Source organism: Lemur catta, chromosome 14 (assembly GCF_020740605.2).
Source record: "Lemur catta isolate mLemCat1 chromosome 14, mLemCat1.pri, whole genome shotgun sequence".
NCBI classification, from domain to species: domain Eukaryota; kingdom Metazoa; phylum Chordata; class Mammalia; order Primates; family Lemuridae; genus Lemur; species Lemur catta.
This window is the reverse complement of record NC_059141.1, coordinates 7081826-7100548: the sequence shown is the minus strand read 5'-3', so window position 1 is coordinate 7100548 and position 18723 is coordinate 7081826. Positions and strand designations below refer to the sequence as shown.

General features: G+C 43.4%; 2 protein-coding genes across 6 annotated transcripts in view; both read left to right on the top strand.

The window, feature by feature from the left end:
* The window catches only part of HMX2 (H6 family homeobox 2), an 8268-nt gene extending 4272 nt beyond the window's left edge, over positions 1-3996 (top strand). For 3 of the 4 annotated variants that reach the window (XM_045569224.1, XM_045569223.1, XM_045569226.1), the window contains 2 exons: positions 1703-1971; positions 2876-3996. In XM_045569224.1, the coding sequence (XP_045425180.1) occupies positions 1704-1971; positions 2876-3429 (822 nt within the window). In that variant the 5' untranslated portion in view covers position 1703 and the 3' untranslated portion in view covers positions 3430-3996. Of the gene's footprint in view, positions 1-79; positions 254-1702; positions 1972-2875 lie in introns of all 4 variants that reach the window. The other variant, XM_045569225.1, reaches the window with a different exon arrangement.
* A 3550-nt stretch (positions 3997-7546) lies between these two features.
* On the top strand, positions 7547-18437 carry BUB3 (BUB3 mitotic checkpoint protein). 2 transcript variants are annotated; one of them, XM_045569220.1, is made up of 8 exons: positions 7547-7783; positions 8197-8391; positions 8946-9015; positions 10553-10704; positions 13328-13486; positions 15198-15375; positions 15636-15852; positions 16854-18437. In XM_045569220.1, exons 2-8 carry the CDS (start codon positions 8197-8199, stop codon positions 16867-16869), a joined length of 987 nt encoding a protein of 328 aa, XP_045425176.1. In that variant the 5' UTR covers positions 7547-7783; the 3' UTR covers positions 16870-18437. The 2 variants fall into 2 exon arrangements, with proteins under 2 accessions (XP_045425176.1, XP_045425177.1); XM_045569221.1 differs by having other exon boundaries at positions 7673-7783; positions 18098-18437.
* Positions 18438-18723: the final 286 nt, after the last annotated feature.

Sequence of the window (18723 nt, the reverse complement as noted above, 5' to 3'; positions counted from 1 at the left end):
ACTGCATCGTCATGGTGCAGCGCCTGGACATTTGTGGGGACTGATTCCAGAGTCTTCTCTCATCTTTGGCTGCATTTAGGAGGCACACTAGAGACCAGACTTCTAGGACCTCTTGGCGGAGAGGTCCCGAGGCCGCAGCCACAGGGGATGGGGTCGCCTGAGCGCCGTCGGCCTTGCCTTACCTGTTTCCATGAAGCTTGTGTAGGCTGTGGCCCCAAACCGCTTTGCCTGAGTCCGGCTGATTCTAGATCAGGTAACAGGTGATCTAGGAATTAAAGGGGAGAGAGCCTGGGCTCAGCAAGGGGACTTTAGAAAGTGGGAGGGAACCATGATGTATTGCACTCCACAGTTGGCTTGGCTAGCGCTGGGCGCTTTGACCTCACTACAGCCTCCAAGAGATAGGCATTGCTTCCCCAATTTTAGAAAAGAAGAAACCCGAGGTTTAGAAAGTCTAAGTATCCTGCCCAAGGTCACGCAGCCAAAATCTGAATCGACTCTGCTCAATTCTAATACCGTGTCCCCGTCGCCACCTCCTTCTTTTCCACCTTCCTGGGAGCAAAGCGCATCTATTTCTGCAGCAATTCCCAGACCTCCAATAAACGAGATTTACCAGAAAACGAGATTCACTTAGGGCACGGGCGGGCCTTGGGCTGTTAAGCGAAGGTTTATGGAGTACCTACTATGCGCTCCTAGTGCTTATAGCCCTTCGGACGCTTTTCCATCCCCACCTGAGGCGATCGGAGAAGTTCATTTCAGCAATGAGGGCAGTGAGGCTTTGATTAGGATTAGACTTGTCCAAGTTCACGCAGTGTGTAAATGGTGGTGCTGGGACTTGTACCGGGATCTCTTGACTCCGGATCTAGAGCTTCCTCCCTTCCCCCAAAGATCAGGTAGCCCCGTTGGGCCAGCGACAGGGATGAGGTCTGCAGGCAGGGAAGGGCAGAAGTTGTGCTCCTGGGGCCCCCAGATATAGCTGGGGGAAGAGCCTCAGTCTGCAGACGCTCCTAACCCACCTCACTCCTATGCGGGGCGCCACGGAGGAGGAGTGCCTGCCCACCCTGGCTAGAGGGGTGGAGGGCTGCGGGAGGGTAGTGGAGGGTCGGAGGCGTGATCACCCGTCCCCCGCGGAGTTGAGGGGCCACTCCAGCTTGTAGCCCCGCGCAGCCTCCGCCCCTAGAGAGGGTCAGGGTTCCAGGAGTCTAAGTCGCCATAGAGGCCAGGAACCCGAGTTAGAATCAATGCTGCTTTCGACCCTGGCTACCCCTTGGTTGGACTCAGATGATGTCCATCGGGTTCTCGACGAGCTCAGGGAGCACACGAGCTCGGTGTGCCCGGCCGAGGCTTTTTGAAAATTTCCGGGGCCGCTCGGCGGCGCTGCGATTGGCCGCGTTCGGGTAACCTCTATGCAAATGAGGCCGCGCCGCCTCCTCAACGCCCGAGACCTGGCGAGCTGGCGGGCGAGGAAGGGGCATTCGCACCGGGGCTGGGCGGGCGCACCCAGAGCCAGGCGGGCAGGAACCCCTGCGCAGTCGTCCCATGTCTGCGTGTCCCTCGCGCGGAAGGGACGCCTAGCTAGCCTCGCCGCCCCCTCCCCCTGGATTCCCTCCCCACCCCTCCCCCCTGCCTGCCTGCCTGCACCACCTTCCACCCAGATCGTCTCTAAAGGGAGTTCTTGGTTTCCTCTGATTTCTTATGAACCCAGGATGGGCAGCAAGGAAGATGCAGGCAAGGGGTGTCCGGCGGCCGGTGGCGTCTCCAGCTTCACCATCCAGTCCATCCTGGGCGGGGGGCCCTCGGAGGCACCGCGGGAGCCCGCTGGCTGGCCAGCCAGGAAGCGCAGTCTGTCGGTGTCCTCGGAGGAGGAGGAGCCGGACGACGGCTGGAAGGCGCCTGCCTGCTTCTGCCCAGACTCGCACGGCCCTAAGGAGCCGGGCCCCAAGCACCACCCCCCCATCCCTTTTCCTTGCCTGGGTAAGGATGCACTTCGCCAGTCTGGCAGCGAGCTAGCGAGCGAGCATGAGGGGAGGGAGGCTAAGCGCCCTGCCAAGACTCCGGTGCCAGGCCCTCTCCGCCTGGAACTGCGGCTACCGGGATTTGGGGCCGAGGGGAGGAGATGCACGCGCCTTGGTGCCTCCTCAGCCCGGCGTGCGTTCGCGGGGAGGCCGGGAGCACAGACCGCCGTGTGGCTCGGGCGTCTTGGGGCAGGTTGAGTTGGAGAGAGCGGACCACAGCGGGTGGAGCACCTAGCCGGTGGTACACACAGCTCAGTCCTCAGTACCCTTTGCACATTGGATACTTTCCAGACAGGAGTTCTGAAAGTCGGGTCTAGGCAGTCTGTCTCTGCCGAAATCTCTTTCTGCGTCTTTTCCTTCCTTTCTCTGTCTCTGTCTCTTCCTCGAAATGATTAGCACTCCAAGATGATTGACAATGGTGCGTTTCAGAGATGGTTCCTCTTTACAACATCTGACGAAAGGGAGCCCCGCGTTAGTCCTTAGCGTGATTTCCAAACAAACGGCCTGTGAAATGATGGTACCGTATAAAGCTCGAGGAACTCTTCCAGCTCAGTCATTACAGGACAAAATCGCCTTTTGTAAAATGATGTAATGTTCCCCCTGCAGACCTTCTCTCCCAGTTGCCACTTGCCCCTTCATAAAGGTGGGAGCACAGAGACCTTAGACTCGGAGTAGCTGGGTGTCTCTCCTGTTGCTTTTTAAAGACTGGGGTGCTGGGTGTCAGCAAGAGGGAGAAGAGGAGTGGGTGGTAACTTGGGGCCAAGGCTGCAGGTGCCTGCCAACTGCCCGGTCTTGGGAAGAGCTGGGAGTCTTCCAGGAGGCTCCACAACTCCATGGCCTTCTTGTCTGTTCTCGCTCCTCAGGTACGCCTAAGGGCAGCGGAGGCGCAGGGCCGGCGGGCTCGGAGCGCACGCCTTTTCTCTCTCCTTCGCACCCGGACTTTAAGGAAGAGAAAGAGAGGCTTTTGCCCGCGGGTTCGCCCTCGCCAGGGTCGGAGCGGCCGAGGGACGGCGGTGCCGAAAGGCAGGCGGGAGCGGCCAAGAAGAAGACGCGCACCGTCTTCTCGCGCAGCCAGGTGTACCAGCTGGAGTCCACCTTCGACATGAAGCGCTACCTGAGCAGCTCGGAGCGCGCCTGCCTCGCCTCCAGCCTGCAGCTTACCGAGACCCAGGTTAAGACTTGGTTCCAGAACCGCCGCAACAAGTGGAAGCGGCAGCTCTCGGCGGAGCTGGAGGCGGCCAACATGGCGCACGCGTCGGCGCAGACTCTGGTGGGCATGCCGCTGGTGTTCCGGGACAGCTCGCTGCTGCGCGTGCCGGTGCCCCGCTCCCTCGCCTTCCCCGCGCCGCTCTACTACCCGGGCAGCAACCTCTCGGCCTTACCTCTCTATAACCTCTACAACAAGCTCGACTACTGACCGGCCCGCCGCCGCGCGCCGCCCGCCTGCCCCCGGGCCGCCCGGGCCGGCTCCAGCTGCCTGCTCAGTCCGTCGCGCGCCGCACCCTTCGCAGGGCTCCGAGCAAGGGGGCGTTTCCAGAAATATTAAGAAATACACCATGTGTATTCTTTATCTCTTATTTATGGCCTCTGCGCTACTTTTTGTTTTGATTGTTTCGGGTATTTATCGGCATTCTTCAAACCAGATAGCCTGCTTTCTACCCAAACCGAACCAATACGCTTTGAAAACCATTTGGAGGGGGATGTTCTCTGGTGGTGGTGGGAAACGGAGTTTTGGCCAGTTCGGCTTTGGTTGGTAGAAAAAAAATCAGAAAACACTTGCAAAACAGGTACACTCCTCCCACATATATACACCTGTATATGTACGTGCACACGCTCTCTGCCAGGCCAGGCCTCTGGGACTTTGAACAACTATCTAATTGCCTCTTTTCGTTTCTCTCATCCGGAGGATGGGTAGGGGTGTAAGGGGGAGAGTTCAGATGTGTAAATATTTTTAAAGAGAAAAAAATAAAACATTTTAAACATCGTTGCTAACTTTGGTGGGATTGATTGCCCCGGCAGGATGACGCACGGGTGGTTTTCAAGCTTTTCAGTGGAAGGGGCTTGCAGGCACCTGTCTACAAGAGTCCAGCTCGCACCACGTGGAGGGTGGGGCGGGGGTCAGGAGTTAAAAGTCAGGACCTTGGCGCCACCCAGACTGCATGTGGCTAGAGCTGTCCGACTGGACTCCGGTGCCCGTAATCCTCGCGCGGGCTGAGACGTACCCTGTCTGGAAACCGCCTCTGGAGCCCGAGCCCGGGAAGACAAAGGAGTGGAGGTAGGCCTTGCTGCTGAAGAGATTGCCTTCGGGAAGCAGCCCAGCCGAGCGGCATCTTCCCAGCAATGGAATCGCCTTGAGATTGGCCACAGCTGGGCAAGCTACGGCGTAGCCCGGCTCTGCCGCGGAGCCTCCTCTGCAAGCGCGCAGAGCAAGCGGCGGCGCTGCCTGTACCCGGTAAAGTGTCGGCTTTGCTATCCGCGAGCCTGGCGTGACTGGCTTCCAGCCGCGCCCAGTTCCATGGCCGGTGGCAGTTCCGTGTACCGCGCAGAGCGAGAACTGGGCTCGGTAAAGCCGCACTTCGGCCTAGGAGGGATCCAAGGCTTGAGACCAGGCAAAAGGCGCGGGAGGCAAAGGCTTTTCCCCAGTCTTTTGTGGTTAATAGTTTGCATGCGTGTGGCTGGATCAGGGGCTAGCACGGGGCTTCACGCCCTGAATGGAACGTGACGCGCGGCGGGGGCGCCCACGGACTCCCGCGCGGACACCTGCCGCCGCGCCCCGGCTGGGAGGGCGCTGTACCGAGAGAATGGCCACGCGAGTGGCGTGCATATCGCAGCCGCCTGTTCCGGTAAAACGTCGGAAAAGGAAGCATGAGCTGGGAGGAGGCCAATGGTCCAGCACCACGTGGGGCTAGCTCCTCGGTCCTCCTTGCCTCGGGACCGCAGCCCCACCGAGCAGGTGCAAAGGAGCCAGGAGTCCGCAGCACAGAGGCTCGATCCCATCCGCTAGAAGGAAAATATTTGCGGGTGAAACTTGTCTTTTTGACCTGAGAGGAACAGAAATTATATACATTTTGTGAATATATTCAGACTGTCTGTAAACGTCTTTGTGACCCACAGTACTGTGTAAAATGTCTGGCCAAAAAGATTCGATCTAATATTGTCCTTTTTGAGATCATCTTTTTTTCTTCTCACATTAGATTTCATAAAAATCACAATCTATTCCAAGGTGACGTCAGAAGGATGTTATCCAAGAACATATTTGTCAATAGTAGGTTAGTTCAATTGCATTTATTTCATTTTAACTGAGTTCACATCAATAAATATTTACTGGGCCTTAGTGCATGCTGAGAAACTATGGTAAATATTGGGTAGTCAGAAAACAAAAGTGATACTGGATCCCATTTTTTCCTCATTGATTTTACACACACACTTTATTTCAATGAAGTTCTCTTGTTCCAGATGGCCCTCTTTAAATTCTTTTCCTCTAACGTTTCTATTTGAATATTCCACGAAGAAACAAGCAAACTGCTTCCAAAGAACTGCTTGTACAGGAATATTCTATCCATATCATTTTTGTCTGCCTTTCAGTAGATTACGGTTTTAACAAGAGCTGATGGTTTTAACAGTATTGTGCCACTATATCCTCCTTAGGATTGCTTTTGTTATAGGAAATGGTTTCTTCTACTCACTGTAGGCACTTAATGATAGTGATTTGGCCCTTATAATTTAAGGGAAAGATCCTTTTCCAGTTTGTCATAATGTGTATATTTCACTCTTTTTACTAAAACAGAAATTAGCAGTCAATGGTGATCCAACAGTGAAATTAGTTTCTAGGAATTCCTCTCTCTCACAGGTAACTATTAAACACACACACACACCCCCCACTGGATTTGGATTTAAAATGTTCAAGACTCCATTGTTGCCAGATTTCCTATCTCAAGACTATCAATTCATTTGAATAATCAGCAAAATCACCAGCCTCCTTTCAGGCTCTAAACTGGATTTAAAAGATTGACGTTTCTTAAAACTCAAATCGAGTCGGGCTGCAACTACATGCCCAGAGGGACCTGAATCATACACACACTGGATAATGAAATACACTTAGATTTTATTAGTGGGTAATTCATGCTCAGAATCTTGGAACACTAATAGAATTAAATAAACAACTGGGAGAAGGAACCAAATAAGTCAGGAGATAAAATCATTTAGCTAAAGTTAGAAGTAAGGAACTGCATTTTAAAATTTTGAACTTGGCCATTAACTTGGTGAAAAAGAAGACATAGAGAACCAAGGACTGGTGAGGAAAGAGGGCGAGAAATTGTTAGCAGTAATATCAATGCAATAGGCAGAAATGTGGTAGTTGTTATAAGTATGTTTATTGTGTCAGGAATCATAAAAAGAGGTGCATACAATACCGGGTATGTGAATGCATAAAAATCAACGACACTTTCTCTTATGAATGTATCTTAAAAACAAAACACTTTAACCCCAACAATTTCCTCTCACTTTCTGCAACATCATATAATAAAACAAAAAATTTTCTTTACAAAAGACAATGAAAAAGAGGTTATAGCATAGGTTAAATTGAAAATTTCAGTGAGCCTTTGACATTCAAGAGTAACTCAGTCACTTCATTCCGCTGATTAAGTACTGCTTTTCTTTCATGGAGATAAAATCATTTCTCATTGCAGAACAACATTCTTGATCCTCATTTCTGGAGGATTCTAGAAACAGCAAATGGAGCAAACTGAGCCTGCAATTCTGTGGAGTGGCAGCCCAGGGTGGAAGGGGAGAGGCTTCTAGCTGTCAGTTTAGCACCCTACTATAAACATATCTCTAAAAGCAGCAGCTGTGTGAGCTTTAACACATTGCAGAGTATTGTTTCCCAGGCTGTTCACTCTTCTAGACCAGGAGTTTCTCCAGGGCAAGGGCTAGTCTGATTAAATGCACCTTCCCAGAGCCCTCCTCAGGCCCGGCATATAATGGACGCTCAAAAAAGGTTTGCGGAAAGATGGGATGGAGAGATAAAGCATAATATAAATAAGGATGAGTTTCTGAGAGATCAGCAAAACTTGGTGCAATGGGAAATGGGAGACCTTGGTTCATAGGTGAAAACTCCAGGAAAATGAGAAAAAAAAAATCAAGGCAAATAATGCAGTTGATTAGAGCAAATATTTCCTTCTCTGCTCCAATTTTTGGTTAGCTTCACGGGGATGTGCACATCCGGGGAAGGGGATAATAATGTAGCTCTATAGGACTATGGACCAAAATAGAATTCTTGGGTCTGAGAGACTAACTGCTCGGTTGAGGGACACGGGAAGAGGTGGAAAGAGGATCTTTCCCACCTACTATTCTGAGGGCAGGTAGAGCATCTGTCTCAGCGAGACTACATCTCCCAGCGTGCCGCAGAGGGGCCTGAGAGGACGCGAACGCAGCCTTGGCGCGATGCTCCTTGGGAGTTGTAGTTTCCACTCGTCCAGCTTGAACTCGGGCGCCTCAGCATGGTGGTAAAATGAGACCACGTGATCGGAAAAGCCGCGGTTTCCCTTTGAGCCGGAACAGGATGACTGGGTTGAACGACGCCGGGCAGCTGAGCGGACCAATCAGCTGTCTAGAGTGAGACGTTGGCTTTTAAAATCAGCCAATGGCAGGCCTATGCTAGAGCTTCCTCTCCGCCTCCTTCGTCCAGCCGGCGAGTGCTCCGAGGGAGGCGAGGAGGCGGCGGCGGCGGCAGCGGTGAGCGGCGGAAACGTTACCTCTGAGGGGTGCCCAAGGTAAGGGGGCTAGGCGACGGGGCGCAGGAGCGGACTCTCCAGGAATTCCCCAGGCCCGCAGCTAGTAGAGCGGTTCGCAGGGCTCCCGTTTCGCTTCTATTGTTTTCCCTGCATTTTAGGAGCGTCCGGGGCGACGGGTCCCGGGAGTACGGAGAGGGTAGGGGCTGGGGTACAAGATCGCCGCTGGCCAGGCTGGGGCTGGGGTTAGGGGTGCGGCCGCGCGCGCTGGGCCAGTTGGGGCGCGGCGGGGGACGCCTGGGTGGGGGGGCGAGTCCTGACTGTGGCGGGAGCAGGCTCTGCGCAGGCGCAGAGGCTCCTCGCCAGCGTTCTCTTGGCCCCTCCCTTTGGGATCCCCCACTACCTGGCCATCATCCCGGGACCCTGAGGACTCAGATTGGGCACCTGTTCTGCAGATGACCGGTTCTAACGAGTTCAAGCTGAACCAGCCACCCGAGGATGGCATCTCCTCGGTGAAGTTCAGCCCCAACACCTCCCAGTTCCTGCTGGTGTCCTCCTGGGACACGTCCGTGCGCCTCTACGATGTGCCGGCCAACTCCATGCGGCTCAAGTACCAGCACACCGGTGCGGTCCTGGACTGCGCGTTCTACGTAGGTGTCCTCATTTTGGGCTCTTGTGCTTTCATTGTATTATGTATGATGTCCCATGTTAGTAGCGTCTCTTTTTCCGGTATGGGGTAGAGGGTTCTGTCAGTGCAATTATTTGGACAGTTCTTTAGCTTTTCCGGAACACCTGCCGTGAGCCAGGTGCCGTTTTATGTTGGGGACTTGCCAACTTTAGAAACTTGGTCTGCCTTTTCAAGTTTGTGGAGTAACCCTGTAAGCTTTCTGGACATGAGATAATTGTATTTGAGATCTGCAACAAGACTGTTTTGGCTGCCTTATTAAAAGGAACTTTTAGAAAGAATGCCTGTTTACTCTCAGCTGGTGTGAACAGGATAAAGCAGACCTCCTTTAATTTGATGACATAATAGTTTAGCGACCACTTGCTTACTTTTTTGTGCTGTTTTTTGTTTGTTTACCTTAGTAGTTGAGCTCAGTGTATGTATCATCCTCAGCGTAAACTAAACAGTTGACTGTAGAAATAGGAATTTTGAAATACTTTCTAAATGTCCAAGTTTTAAATGGTTCAAAACTATTTTTAGGATCCAACACACGCCTGGAGTGGGGGATTAGATCATCAGTTGAAAATGCATGATTTGAACACCGATCAAGGTAATATGAACACATTTTTAACAATTTGTTTTCTTAGTGTATGAGGGTATAAACATTTAGTAAGAGTGGCTTCTGAATTGCTTGGTTACCAAGTTACTTCTGAATTGCTTAGCTTCCAGGTTGCTTAGGTACAGGTAAAAGTGGCTTGGATTTAGTATTTTTTTTGTTTAAATGATAACCATTAAATTACTGGTCACAGAATGTCACGCATGTATTTTTGCAGTAAAGCCCATTATGATCACCATCCTACATGAAGTGACATTTAAGTATTTGGCCTTTACCTGGTCGTTAGAAGTGTACTAGATCCCGTAGTGGTTTATGTTTCATTAGGATTTCCAGTACAGTGCCGATGTTTCAGAGTTCCCTTTTCAGAAGCTAATTTAATTTAAGCTGAAGGAAGATAGGTTTTTAAAAAGCTAACAATATGAAATAACTAGTCATGTCTTTATTAATCCTGCTTTATAGTTATTTAGCAGAATATGTTTCAGTTGCATTTATTGTGTAACAAGATGATACGTTTTCTTTCAGTTAAGTAATTTCTTAGAGGCCCCGATATGAAATGACTTACCCAGATTTTTATGGTGATACTGGGGCACAGTAGAGATAGAAATGGAACCCAAATGCATAGAGCTCTCTAGCTGAGCATTTGTTTATGTGTACGTTAGGCATAGGTATATTTGGAAGGAGATGGCAGGGTACAGAGATACATCTAAATAGAGGATAAGTTGGAAAATGGGAGGATGGATGGATGGATGGGCACATTTTGTCAAAAAGAAGTGACTTTGCATGAAAGTCACTTTCTTATGTAACTTATAACTGCAAACACTTGGTTTTGCTTGCCAGTAGCTTACTCAGTGTAAGTTAGCTTGCATGTTTAGGTTGTATTTATTCAGAAACTTGGGGGGAAAAAACACTGAAAAGCTAACTTAAACATTTTTGATATTAGACTATAACTTAGAAAATTAGCTGTTTATTTTCTGAAGGTCATTGCCAAACTTCATGAAATCCTTTTGTAAATGAAATATTTTTAAAAAGGTAGTGTTCCTGTTTGAGTGTCAAGACCATATATTGTTCATTTTTATATCCTTAGCCCAGATTCTGGCACATAGTAGATGTTATTTGAATGAATAAATGAGATAGTATGAAGTTGAAATTGAAAAGAAAGAACATGTGTACTGAAAATTTCACCTACCATGAAAACCAAGTGGAATAATCATAAGACTTCACCCCCAGCACTCATAATCCTATAGCATTATAAGAAAGATTCTTATCAGCATTGGCTTAGTGTTCAAGATGAGTGTTGTTGAGATCCAGAAGACCAGAGTTCTCCACTCATTTTCGCTGTGAGGTGAACAAAGAGGAATGGGTAACTTTTTGTAGTCATGGAGATTTTTCTGTATACTGACATTTCTGTGGAGTTGGATGAGGCAGATTGGTTACACTTGAATGTTTATTTTGTTAGTTCATTTTAGGAATATTTGTTTAGTCGAGGTAGTAAAGTTAGTTGTTGGGTTTTCCCCCCTTCTTTTTCCTATAGAAAATCTTGTTGGAACCCATGATGCCCCTATCAGATGTGTTGAATACTGTCCGGAAGTGAATGTGATGGTTACTGGAAGTTGGGATCAAACAGTTAAATTGTGGGATCCCAGAACTCCTTGTAATGCCGGGACCTTCTCTCAGCCTGAAAAGGTAGGCTCTTTATATTCATCCCTGGAGTTAGGGTTCTTGGGATGATTTGTCTTGATGCATATTTGATGAACATGCTGTTGAATTCAGAGGTAAAGAGTTGACAAAGAATCTGTCTTATAAACACAGCTACATAAAAATGCTTTAATGCAAAGGAAAATTAACTGTGGGATTTTGGCCAACTTTTTTCTGTCAGTTGTTTTACTGGAGAGTACTAGCTTAAATGAACCTGTTTCCATGTATTGTTAATGCTTTAAATCTCAGGACTTAGAATCAACTCAACTGCCAGAGAAGTCATTGAGCAAAGACAATTTGATTGTCTTAAATTGGGTTTGATATGCCCGTACCAAAAAATGGGATGAAGCATCACTCATTGTCATTTGTGACATTGGAGGTTTCGTTTGAATTGACGGTTAAGAGGGTGAAGTGGGTTATCATTTCAAGTTTAGTGAGAAAGGTGTTTATGTTTCCTGGCTTTTACTGTTTGTATATATTTTTCAGTGCTGACAGTTGTAGTTTCAAGGTTTTTAGTGGACAAAGCTTTTTAAAACTGAAACTTTGTGTATTCTAACCTTTTGATCTGTATGATGAAAGTGTAATTGAGCATTCTTGCTGTATCCTCGTCAGACTTTATCAGGTGGTAGTTAATTTTAAAGATTGATTGTTTTAGCTGTTTAAAGGTATCCTTCACTTGATTCTATTTCCTCAGTGTAAATATACTATTCAATTCCTGTTAGCCATCATTATATACAGTAGTGCATCCACAGAGCCATTATTTTTGTCACATCACAGTTGAATCCACTCCTGGCAAGACCTTTGTTCAGAATGAAATAATTGCATTGTTTCTAGTTTTGATTTATGGTTGTATGTATCATGTTAAGAACTGTGATAAATTGCTGACAGAGTATCATATAATGGACAGCCACACTGAATCAAGCTGCTTATTGGTTCAGCAAGGTTCATTATGTCACTTTTTTTAATACTTTCTTTGATAAATGTATATACCTAGTCAGTAGCATGACAGTGGTTTCACTTGATTTACGATCAGTGGGGATAGAAAGCACTATTAGAAGCTTGTGTGTCACATGTATAGTAAAGATTTAAGATAAAATTCCCAATATAATTGTACCATTATAAATCGATCTCTTTCCGGATTTTGTATTTTTTAAATTTGGTACTTCATACATCTTAGATTAATTTTCATTTTTCTGCATATGTTTTGTTTTCTGAGCAAACTATGATACATTTTGTGATATTTCCCATATTTAAATCTGCTTATATAAAATCTGTTGTTTTGAATCTTTTTAATTCTTTATTTTTCCCTTGGTCACATTATAGTTTTTGAATTTTAAGACCAGATTATAGAGACTATCCAGACATTGCATTTTTACATTTATCTTGGTTCTTCAACTTGTGGTTTATAGTTTGGTTTAATTACTGAATGTTAAAAAATATGTCTTACCATGTCATGAGGCCTCTCTACATTTTTTATAGCAGTTCTTCAGGTTTAGAAATAATAGGTCAGATTAGGGTTTTTTATTAATTGAAACTAATATTCAGAGCACAGTTACGAATCTCAAGTCTAGATTTAAAAGAAATGGGCTGGGTGTAGTGGTTCATGCCTGTAATCCCAGCAGATGGGGGGGCCGAGGCAGGAGGAGAGCTTGAGCCCAGGAGTTCCAGACCAGCCTGGGTAACATAGCGAGACCCTGTCTCTACAAAAAATAAAAGTAAAAAGACAACATGACCAGGAAAATATTTTTTGCTACCTTTTTCATGAATTTGCTACCTCTGTTTGGTCTCCAAGTAACATTATATTTGCACATAAACTACTAAATATTTGCAGGAAATTCTGCTATTTTTGTGGAGATTTTAATATTGAAGAAAGGTATTATGAGAGGGGGAAAAATAGGGAATAGGATGCTTTTTAAAATTTTCCCTAAAGTTGAACTTCTGTCTTGCATGTGAAGTATGACGTCAGGGCACAAGAATTTGCTTTGTCGTACGCCAGACCACTATTCTTTTAATTTTGGGTTTGTATGCCACCAAAAGCAACTTAACAGCTAATTAATGGTGGCTCCCTCACTCTTCCTGGAAAGGCCTATTTATTCACTTTAACAGCTGGGAAAAATCAAGATTTTTAGAGTTATAAAATGAAATCTCCTTCCAAAAACTGGTTGTAGGAAAATAACTTTGAAAATGATTGTTTTATGAAAAGCTAGAAGTCCATTAAAAAGTGTCTTGAATTATTTTATGGCTTTATTGTCTCATTTTTGAGTGTTTTTTTTTTCTTTTTCACTTTTGTTTCTAAAGGAGACAATAAGGCTGGGAAAAATTTAGTTTGATTTAGTAAGCAAGAGAATTAAATCATTAAAAGTGCTTTTCCAGAATTAAATAGAATGTATATTATATGGTACTTGGTGAAGTGTTGAGAATATCCTGGGTTTGCTAGTAGTGTGAATTACTTGGTTTGCATAACTTCGGTATCTAAAATTGGAACCTGTGGTTGAGAACTCAATCAGCTAAAATTTTTTATGGTTTTATGATTAGGTGGACTTTATTTTGGGGCAAAAGGCTATTTCAAGCAAGTAGGTGATTTTTAGCAAATTTTGTTCTCTTTTAAAAGGTGTATACCCTCTCAGTGTCTGGAGATCGGCTAATTGTGGGGACAGCGGGCCGCAGAGTGTTGGTGTGGGACTTACGGAACATGGGCTACGTGCAGCAGCGCAGAGAGTCCAGCCTGAAATACCAGACTCGCTGCATCCGAGCATTTCCAAACAAGCAGGTACTGAGCTATCGTCCCTTCCCCTTTCTGGACTTTAAAAATAATCTCTTTTGTAATAATGAATTCAGCCACTACCTTTAAAGCTTTTTGTTTTTGAGTAGTTACTTAGAATTTGTTAATATTTTTGATGGTCTTGTGTTAAAAGGTAATGTGTTAACCCCTATTTTAGAAAAGACCTTGATATTCAGAGAGGTTAAGTAATCTGTCCAGGATCACCCAGTGGTTTGAATAGAGGACTTCTGATTTTTTTTTTTTTTGTGATCCTGGTCCAGGATGCTTGATAGATGTACATTAATCAAAGAAAGTTTTGCTGATATTTCAATTTATAAATCAGTGAATTAAAATTTGTATCTGGAAATTTTGGTTTATGGAATTTGCTATTGTCTTTTTTAACCCTAATACTAATGGAGTTCTTTCCCCATTTGACAATAGAACTTTGATTCTTTTTTTTTTTTTTTTTTTCGGTAAAGAACTCGTCTGAGGTTAGAGAGGCAGTGCCCCTCATATAATGACTAATTCTTGATATACAGGGTGAGTCACCTTCCATCATCATCATAAATGAGATTGGCCTGTTTATTAGTGAGCTCCCTCTTAACCTGAGTCCTTAAAGGTCTAAGGGAAGGTGGTGCTGTGGTGAGCTGCAATAGGAATTTCACAAGAAGAAAAGTTATTAAAAACAGCAGGTATCTTTGGAACCTTATGGTTGTTGTTTAGTGGTTGTGGAACTTGAAGCAGTTATGTCAGTTATTCTCTTGTCCCCTTATCTCAAAAGGCCAGTACCTCAGTGGTGATCACCGCCCTTTTTTTTTTTTTAGGAAATTGTAAGTTTCTGTTGAAGGTAAGGAATTGCAGTTATGTGAAATTTTAGAGATTTAAATAGATGATTAAAATATGCTTGCATTGTAAACGTTATTTTAACATCTTTGTATCTAAAATTTTCTGTTGGACTATCTCTACTTTATAATGGAAGTTTAAAAGGATTTTACTGATTTCTTTTTTATTCATAAGCAGTTTTTGGGAATAAATCTTTTTCACACCTTGAAGTAGATTAAAAAGAAAATGTAAAACAGATTTCATATTTAGTGTGTTATCTCTTATTTTATTTTATTTTTTTGGAATATTGTCATTTTAAGGAAAGGTGAAGAAGGGTTTAAAATTATAAACCACTGTTGAATATTCCTGAAGATCTGTTGTGTGCACACCTGCTTGCTATAGTAAATGCAAAAGGTGGAATGATTAAGATGGAAGACTAGTGTTCCAGTTGATTTGGATTATTGATGCCCCCAATGAAGGAAACAGTTCTTACAGTTATTAGAGATAAAGAGTTATACAACATAGAATATATTTTAATTGAGGGAACACATTTGAGTCCCCTTTTAAATAGTGCAACAATAATATTAAAACACTTTAAAATTCTTGTTTAGGTTTGACAAAATAACTGGATCCTTTTGATGGCAATATGCAAGGCACTGGTACAGTGAAGAAAGCAAGTGATGATAGCCTTATTTTTTCTAAAATAGGTATTAGTGTTCTTAGCTTTTTAGAGTTGTCATAACTATGTTAGTATAGCTTAAAAATTTTGTTAAAACATGGCCATATTTCTTGTTTCTGAGATAATCATCTTTCTTTAGTATGGGTTGAATTTGGAAATAGTGCCTTGTTTTTGGAAACTGGATTTTACCGTTTTTGTTCTCTGGTTCCCTCTTGGCAGGGTTATGTACTAAGCTCTATTGAAGGCCGAGTGGCAGTTGAGTACTTGGACCCAAGCCCTGAAGTACAAAAGAAGAAGTATGCCTTCAAATGTCACAGACTTAAAGAAAATAATATTGAGCAGATTTACCCAGTCAATGCCATTTCCTTTCACAATATCCACAATACATTTGCCACAGGTAAAGTATGGCATGCTAACCTGTATCTGGTTAAGATAATATAAATTTTTAAAATTAATTGAACACTCCTCATTTATGCTTAGGTGGAATTTAAAAAAAAAAGTTGTGCTGGCTGTTTAAAGTATTTAGCAGAAAAGTCTGGTACAATACTTCTTGGGGGAAATATAACTCCTATCACCTTAAAAATTAAGTGTTAAGATGATGGTTATTTTTGTGTCTGGTATTAAGAACCATTTTAATTATTTTGAAATTACTTCTAGGTGGTTCTGATGGATTTGTAAATATTTGGGATCCATTTAACAAAAAGCGACTGTGCCAGTTCCATCGGTACCCCACCAGCATCGCATCACTTGCCTTCAGTAATGATGGGACTACGCTTGCAATAGCATCATCTTATATGTATGAAATGGATGACACAGAACATCCTGAAGATGGTATCTTCATTCGCCAAGTGACAGATGCAGAAACAAAACCCAAGTGAGTATGCTTCACCTGTATTTGAGCCTTTTCTTGCATTCAACCCAGGATTTATTAATTTTTCTAAATTCATGAATAGCATTGTTGATGCCTGCTTGATATTACAGCTGACTGTAGGGTTGGAGTTGATGTTATCATGTTCTCCCAAGCTTTCAATATCCGTAGGTTGATAGACGTCTGATGGATAAAATTGTGCCTAGTTGTTTTGTAGAGAAGAATGTCAAACTCTTATTCTTCTTGAATAGGCTCTATTATTTGAATCTCTGGAGTTATTACTAGCTCATTGCTTCAAAATTAAGTTAAGGAATTCAAGAATAATTTATTTTAGCAAATACTATTTAAGATATTTAAGAATTTGAACTGCCAAAAATCTTTCCTCTCCACAGAGGTTGTTTCTTTAATATTTACACAAAATGAGTGACCTTCAGGTCTTATTGGAAACCCAGAGTAATATGGCCTTGCCTGGAATTGCAAATTTCCTTAGTTTTGAAATTTTCATAGATGTCTTTGGTTCTTGGTTATATCTGTTGACTGAGAGGAACCATTTACATTTTTTGATACCAACAGGGCAAAGCTTTTTACTTAATTATTTCCACCAGGCCTAAGGAAAAACTGATACTTAGGCATGTGTTAAACGTTAAACCATAAAATATCTACCCTAAGTGTCTTTGTCCTGTTCCTTGTCCCTCTCCTCCCAGGCCCTTGAAGGAAGTCCTCAATAAATATTTGTGGAATAACTGAATGTTTTCAGGATTCCTGTGCTTTTCTGAATTAAGATGGGTATAGTACCCTTGCTAATTGGTTTAGCACTTGAGAGTGGACAGAATATTAAGTATTCTGTATCAGATACGCTTTTACAGGTTTGACTTTAGAAAAAGTTTTAGCATGTGAAGCCTGTTGGATAAAGGGCTATGTTTGCGTTTAATCTGTCACTTTTGTATCTCCTGTCCTGGCCGGCCATTTTGATCTCATGCTGTTCTTTTTTTCTTTTGAACTTGTAGGTCACCATGTACTTGACAAGATTTCATTTACTTAAGTGCCATGTTGATGATAATAAAACAATTCGTACTCCCCAATGGTGGATTTATTACTATTAACAAAGAAACCAGGGAAAATATTAATTTTAATATTATAAGAACCTGAAAATAATGGAAAAGAGGTTTTTATTTTATTTTTTTTAAATGAACACTTTCTTAAGTGCATGAGATGGTTTGATGGTTTGCTGCATTAAAGGTATTTGGGCAAACAAAATTGGAGGGCAGTGACTATACTTTTGAGAATCAGTTTTGACTTCATTGATGATTTTTGTTTCCACTGTGGACATAAATGTTTGTAAATAAATATAGGTAATAAAAAGCCCTTTGCATTCTTTCTGAACCTTAAATGGTAGAGGAAAGGCTCTTGAGCCATTTGTTTCTTTTGCTAGTTATAGTTGCTAATTCTAAAGCTGCTTCAGACTGCCTCATGAGGAGGTTAATCTACAATTAAACAATATTTCCTCTTGGCCGTCCATTATTTTCTGAAGCAGATGGTTCATCATTTCCTGGGCTGTTAAACAAAGCGAGGTTAAGGTTAGACTCTTGGGAATCAGCTAGTTTTCAATCTTATTAGGGTGCAGAAGGAAAACTAATAAGAAAACCTCCTAATATCATTTTGAGACTGTAAACAATTATTTATTAGCAAACAATTGATCCCAGCAGGGCAAATTGTTTGAGTCAGTAATGAGCTGAGAAAAGACAGAGCATATCTGTGTATTTGGAAAAATAATTGTAACGTAATTGCAGTACATTTAGGCAGGCATCTATTTGGACCTGTTTCTATCTCTAAATGAATTTTTGGAAACATTAATGAGGTTTACATATTTCTCTGACATTTATATAGTTCTCATGCCCATTTCAGTTGCCCAGCCGCTGGTGATTAAGGTTAAAAAGAAAAAAATTATAGTGAGAATGAGATTCATTTCAATATAATGCGCTAAAGCAGAACACGAACTTAGCTTGGCCTATTCTAGGTAGTTCCAAGTAGTATTTTTGTTGTCAAGTTTTTATTTTTAATTTATATTATTTGCAAATGTATGTCTCTGAATAGGACTTGGACCTTCCCAGAAATTTATTTTATCCATGATGTATTTTTAAAAACATTCTTTTGATACAGAGAAGGGTCTTATTTTTATTTTTTAATTATTTCAGTGAAAACTTGGTATAAATCTGAACCCATCTTTTGAAATGTATTTTCTTCATTGCAGGTCCACCTAATCATCTCCTGAAAGTGGTTTCTCTATGGAAAGCTTTGTTTGCTTCCTACAAATACATGCTTATCCCTTAGGGGGATGTGTTATAGTCATTGTGGACACCTTATTTAGTATGTGGATTTCTCTGTTCTTACAAGAATCCTGTTTGTGTACCCTTTAATACTGTGTTTAGGATGAGGAATCTTTGTGTCTTTGTGCAGTAGTCTGAAGAATTTCCCTTCCTACCCCTAACAAGCCCAGTTGCTGTTTATGAGCATTTGAGCTCTTTCTGTAATACAACCTAAACCTGTTATTTCCATGCTGTCTAATAAATCAGAGATGCAGAACCTTTAAATGTTGGATGTTTTTAAATGTTGGTAATTAATGTAATTTACTACTTAAAAAGGCTTCTGTAAAGCAAAATTCTCTTCATCAGGGGCATGTTGGGGATGACATTTTACCTTTAAGTCCACTCTGCCTCATTTAATTATGTCTACTCCGATGTACGTTGGGGATTTAGTCCTGGATAAAGTGATTTGTTGGAGTTCAGCCATTTCCCTCATGGCCCTTGGCGGATCAGCAGGGCCCTTGAGCCAACTGTGCAGCTTCACTCAGGACGGGCAGAGACTTCATGGCAGCCT

Bases quoted from the DNA above. Each gene is read 5' to 3' on its own strand.
- BUB3 (XM_045569220.1), top strand. From the start codon at position 8,197: ATGACCGGTTCTAACGAGTTCAAGCTGAACCAGCCACCCGAGGATGGC. The intron at 9,016-10,552 runs GTAATATGAACA...TTTTTCCTATAG, and splicing joins TGATTTGAACACCGATCAAG to AAAATCTTGTTGGAACCCAT. The intron at 10,705-13,327 runs GTAGGCTCTTTA...CTCTTTTAAAAG, and splicing joins CCTTCTCTCAGCCTGAAAAG to GTGTATACCCTCTCAGTGTC.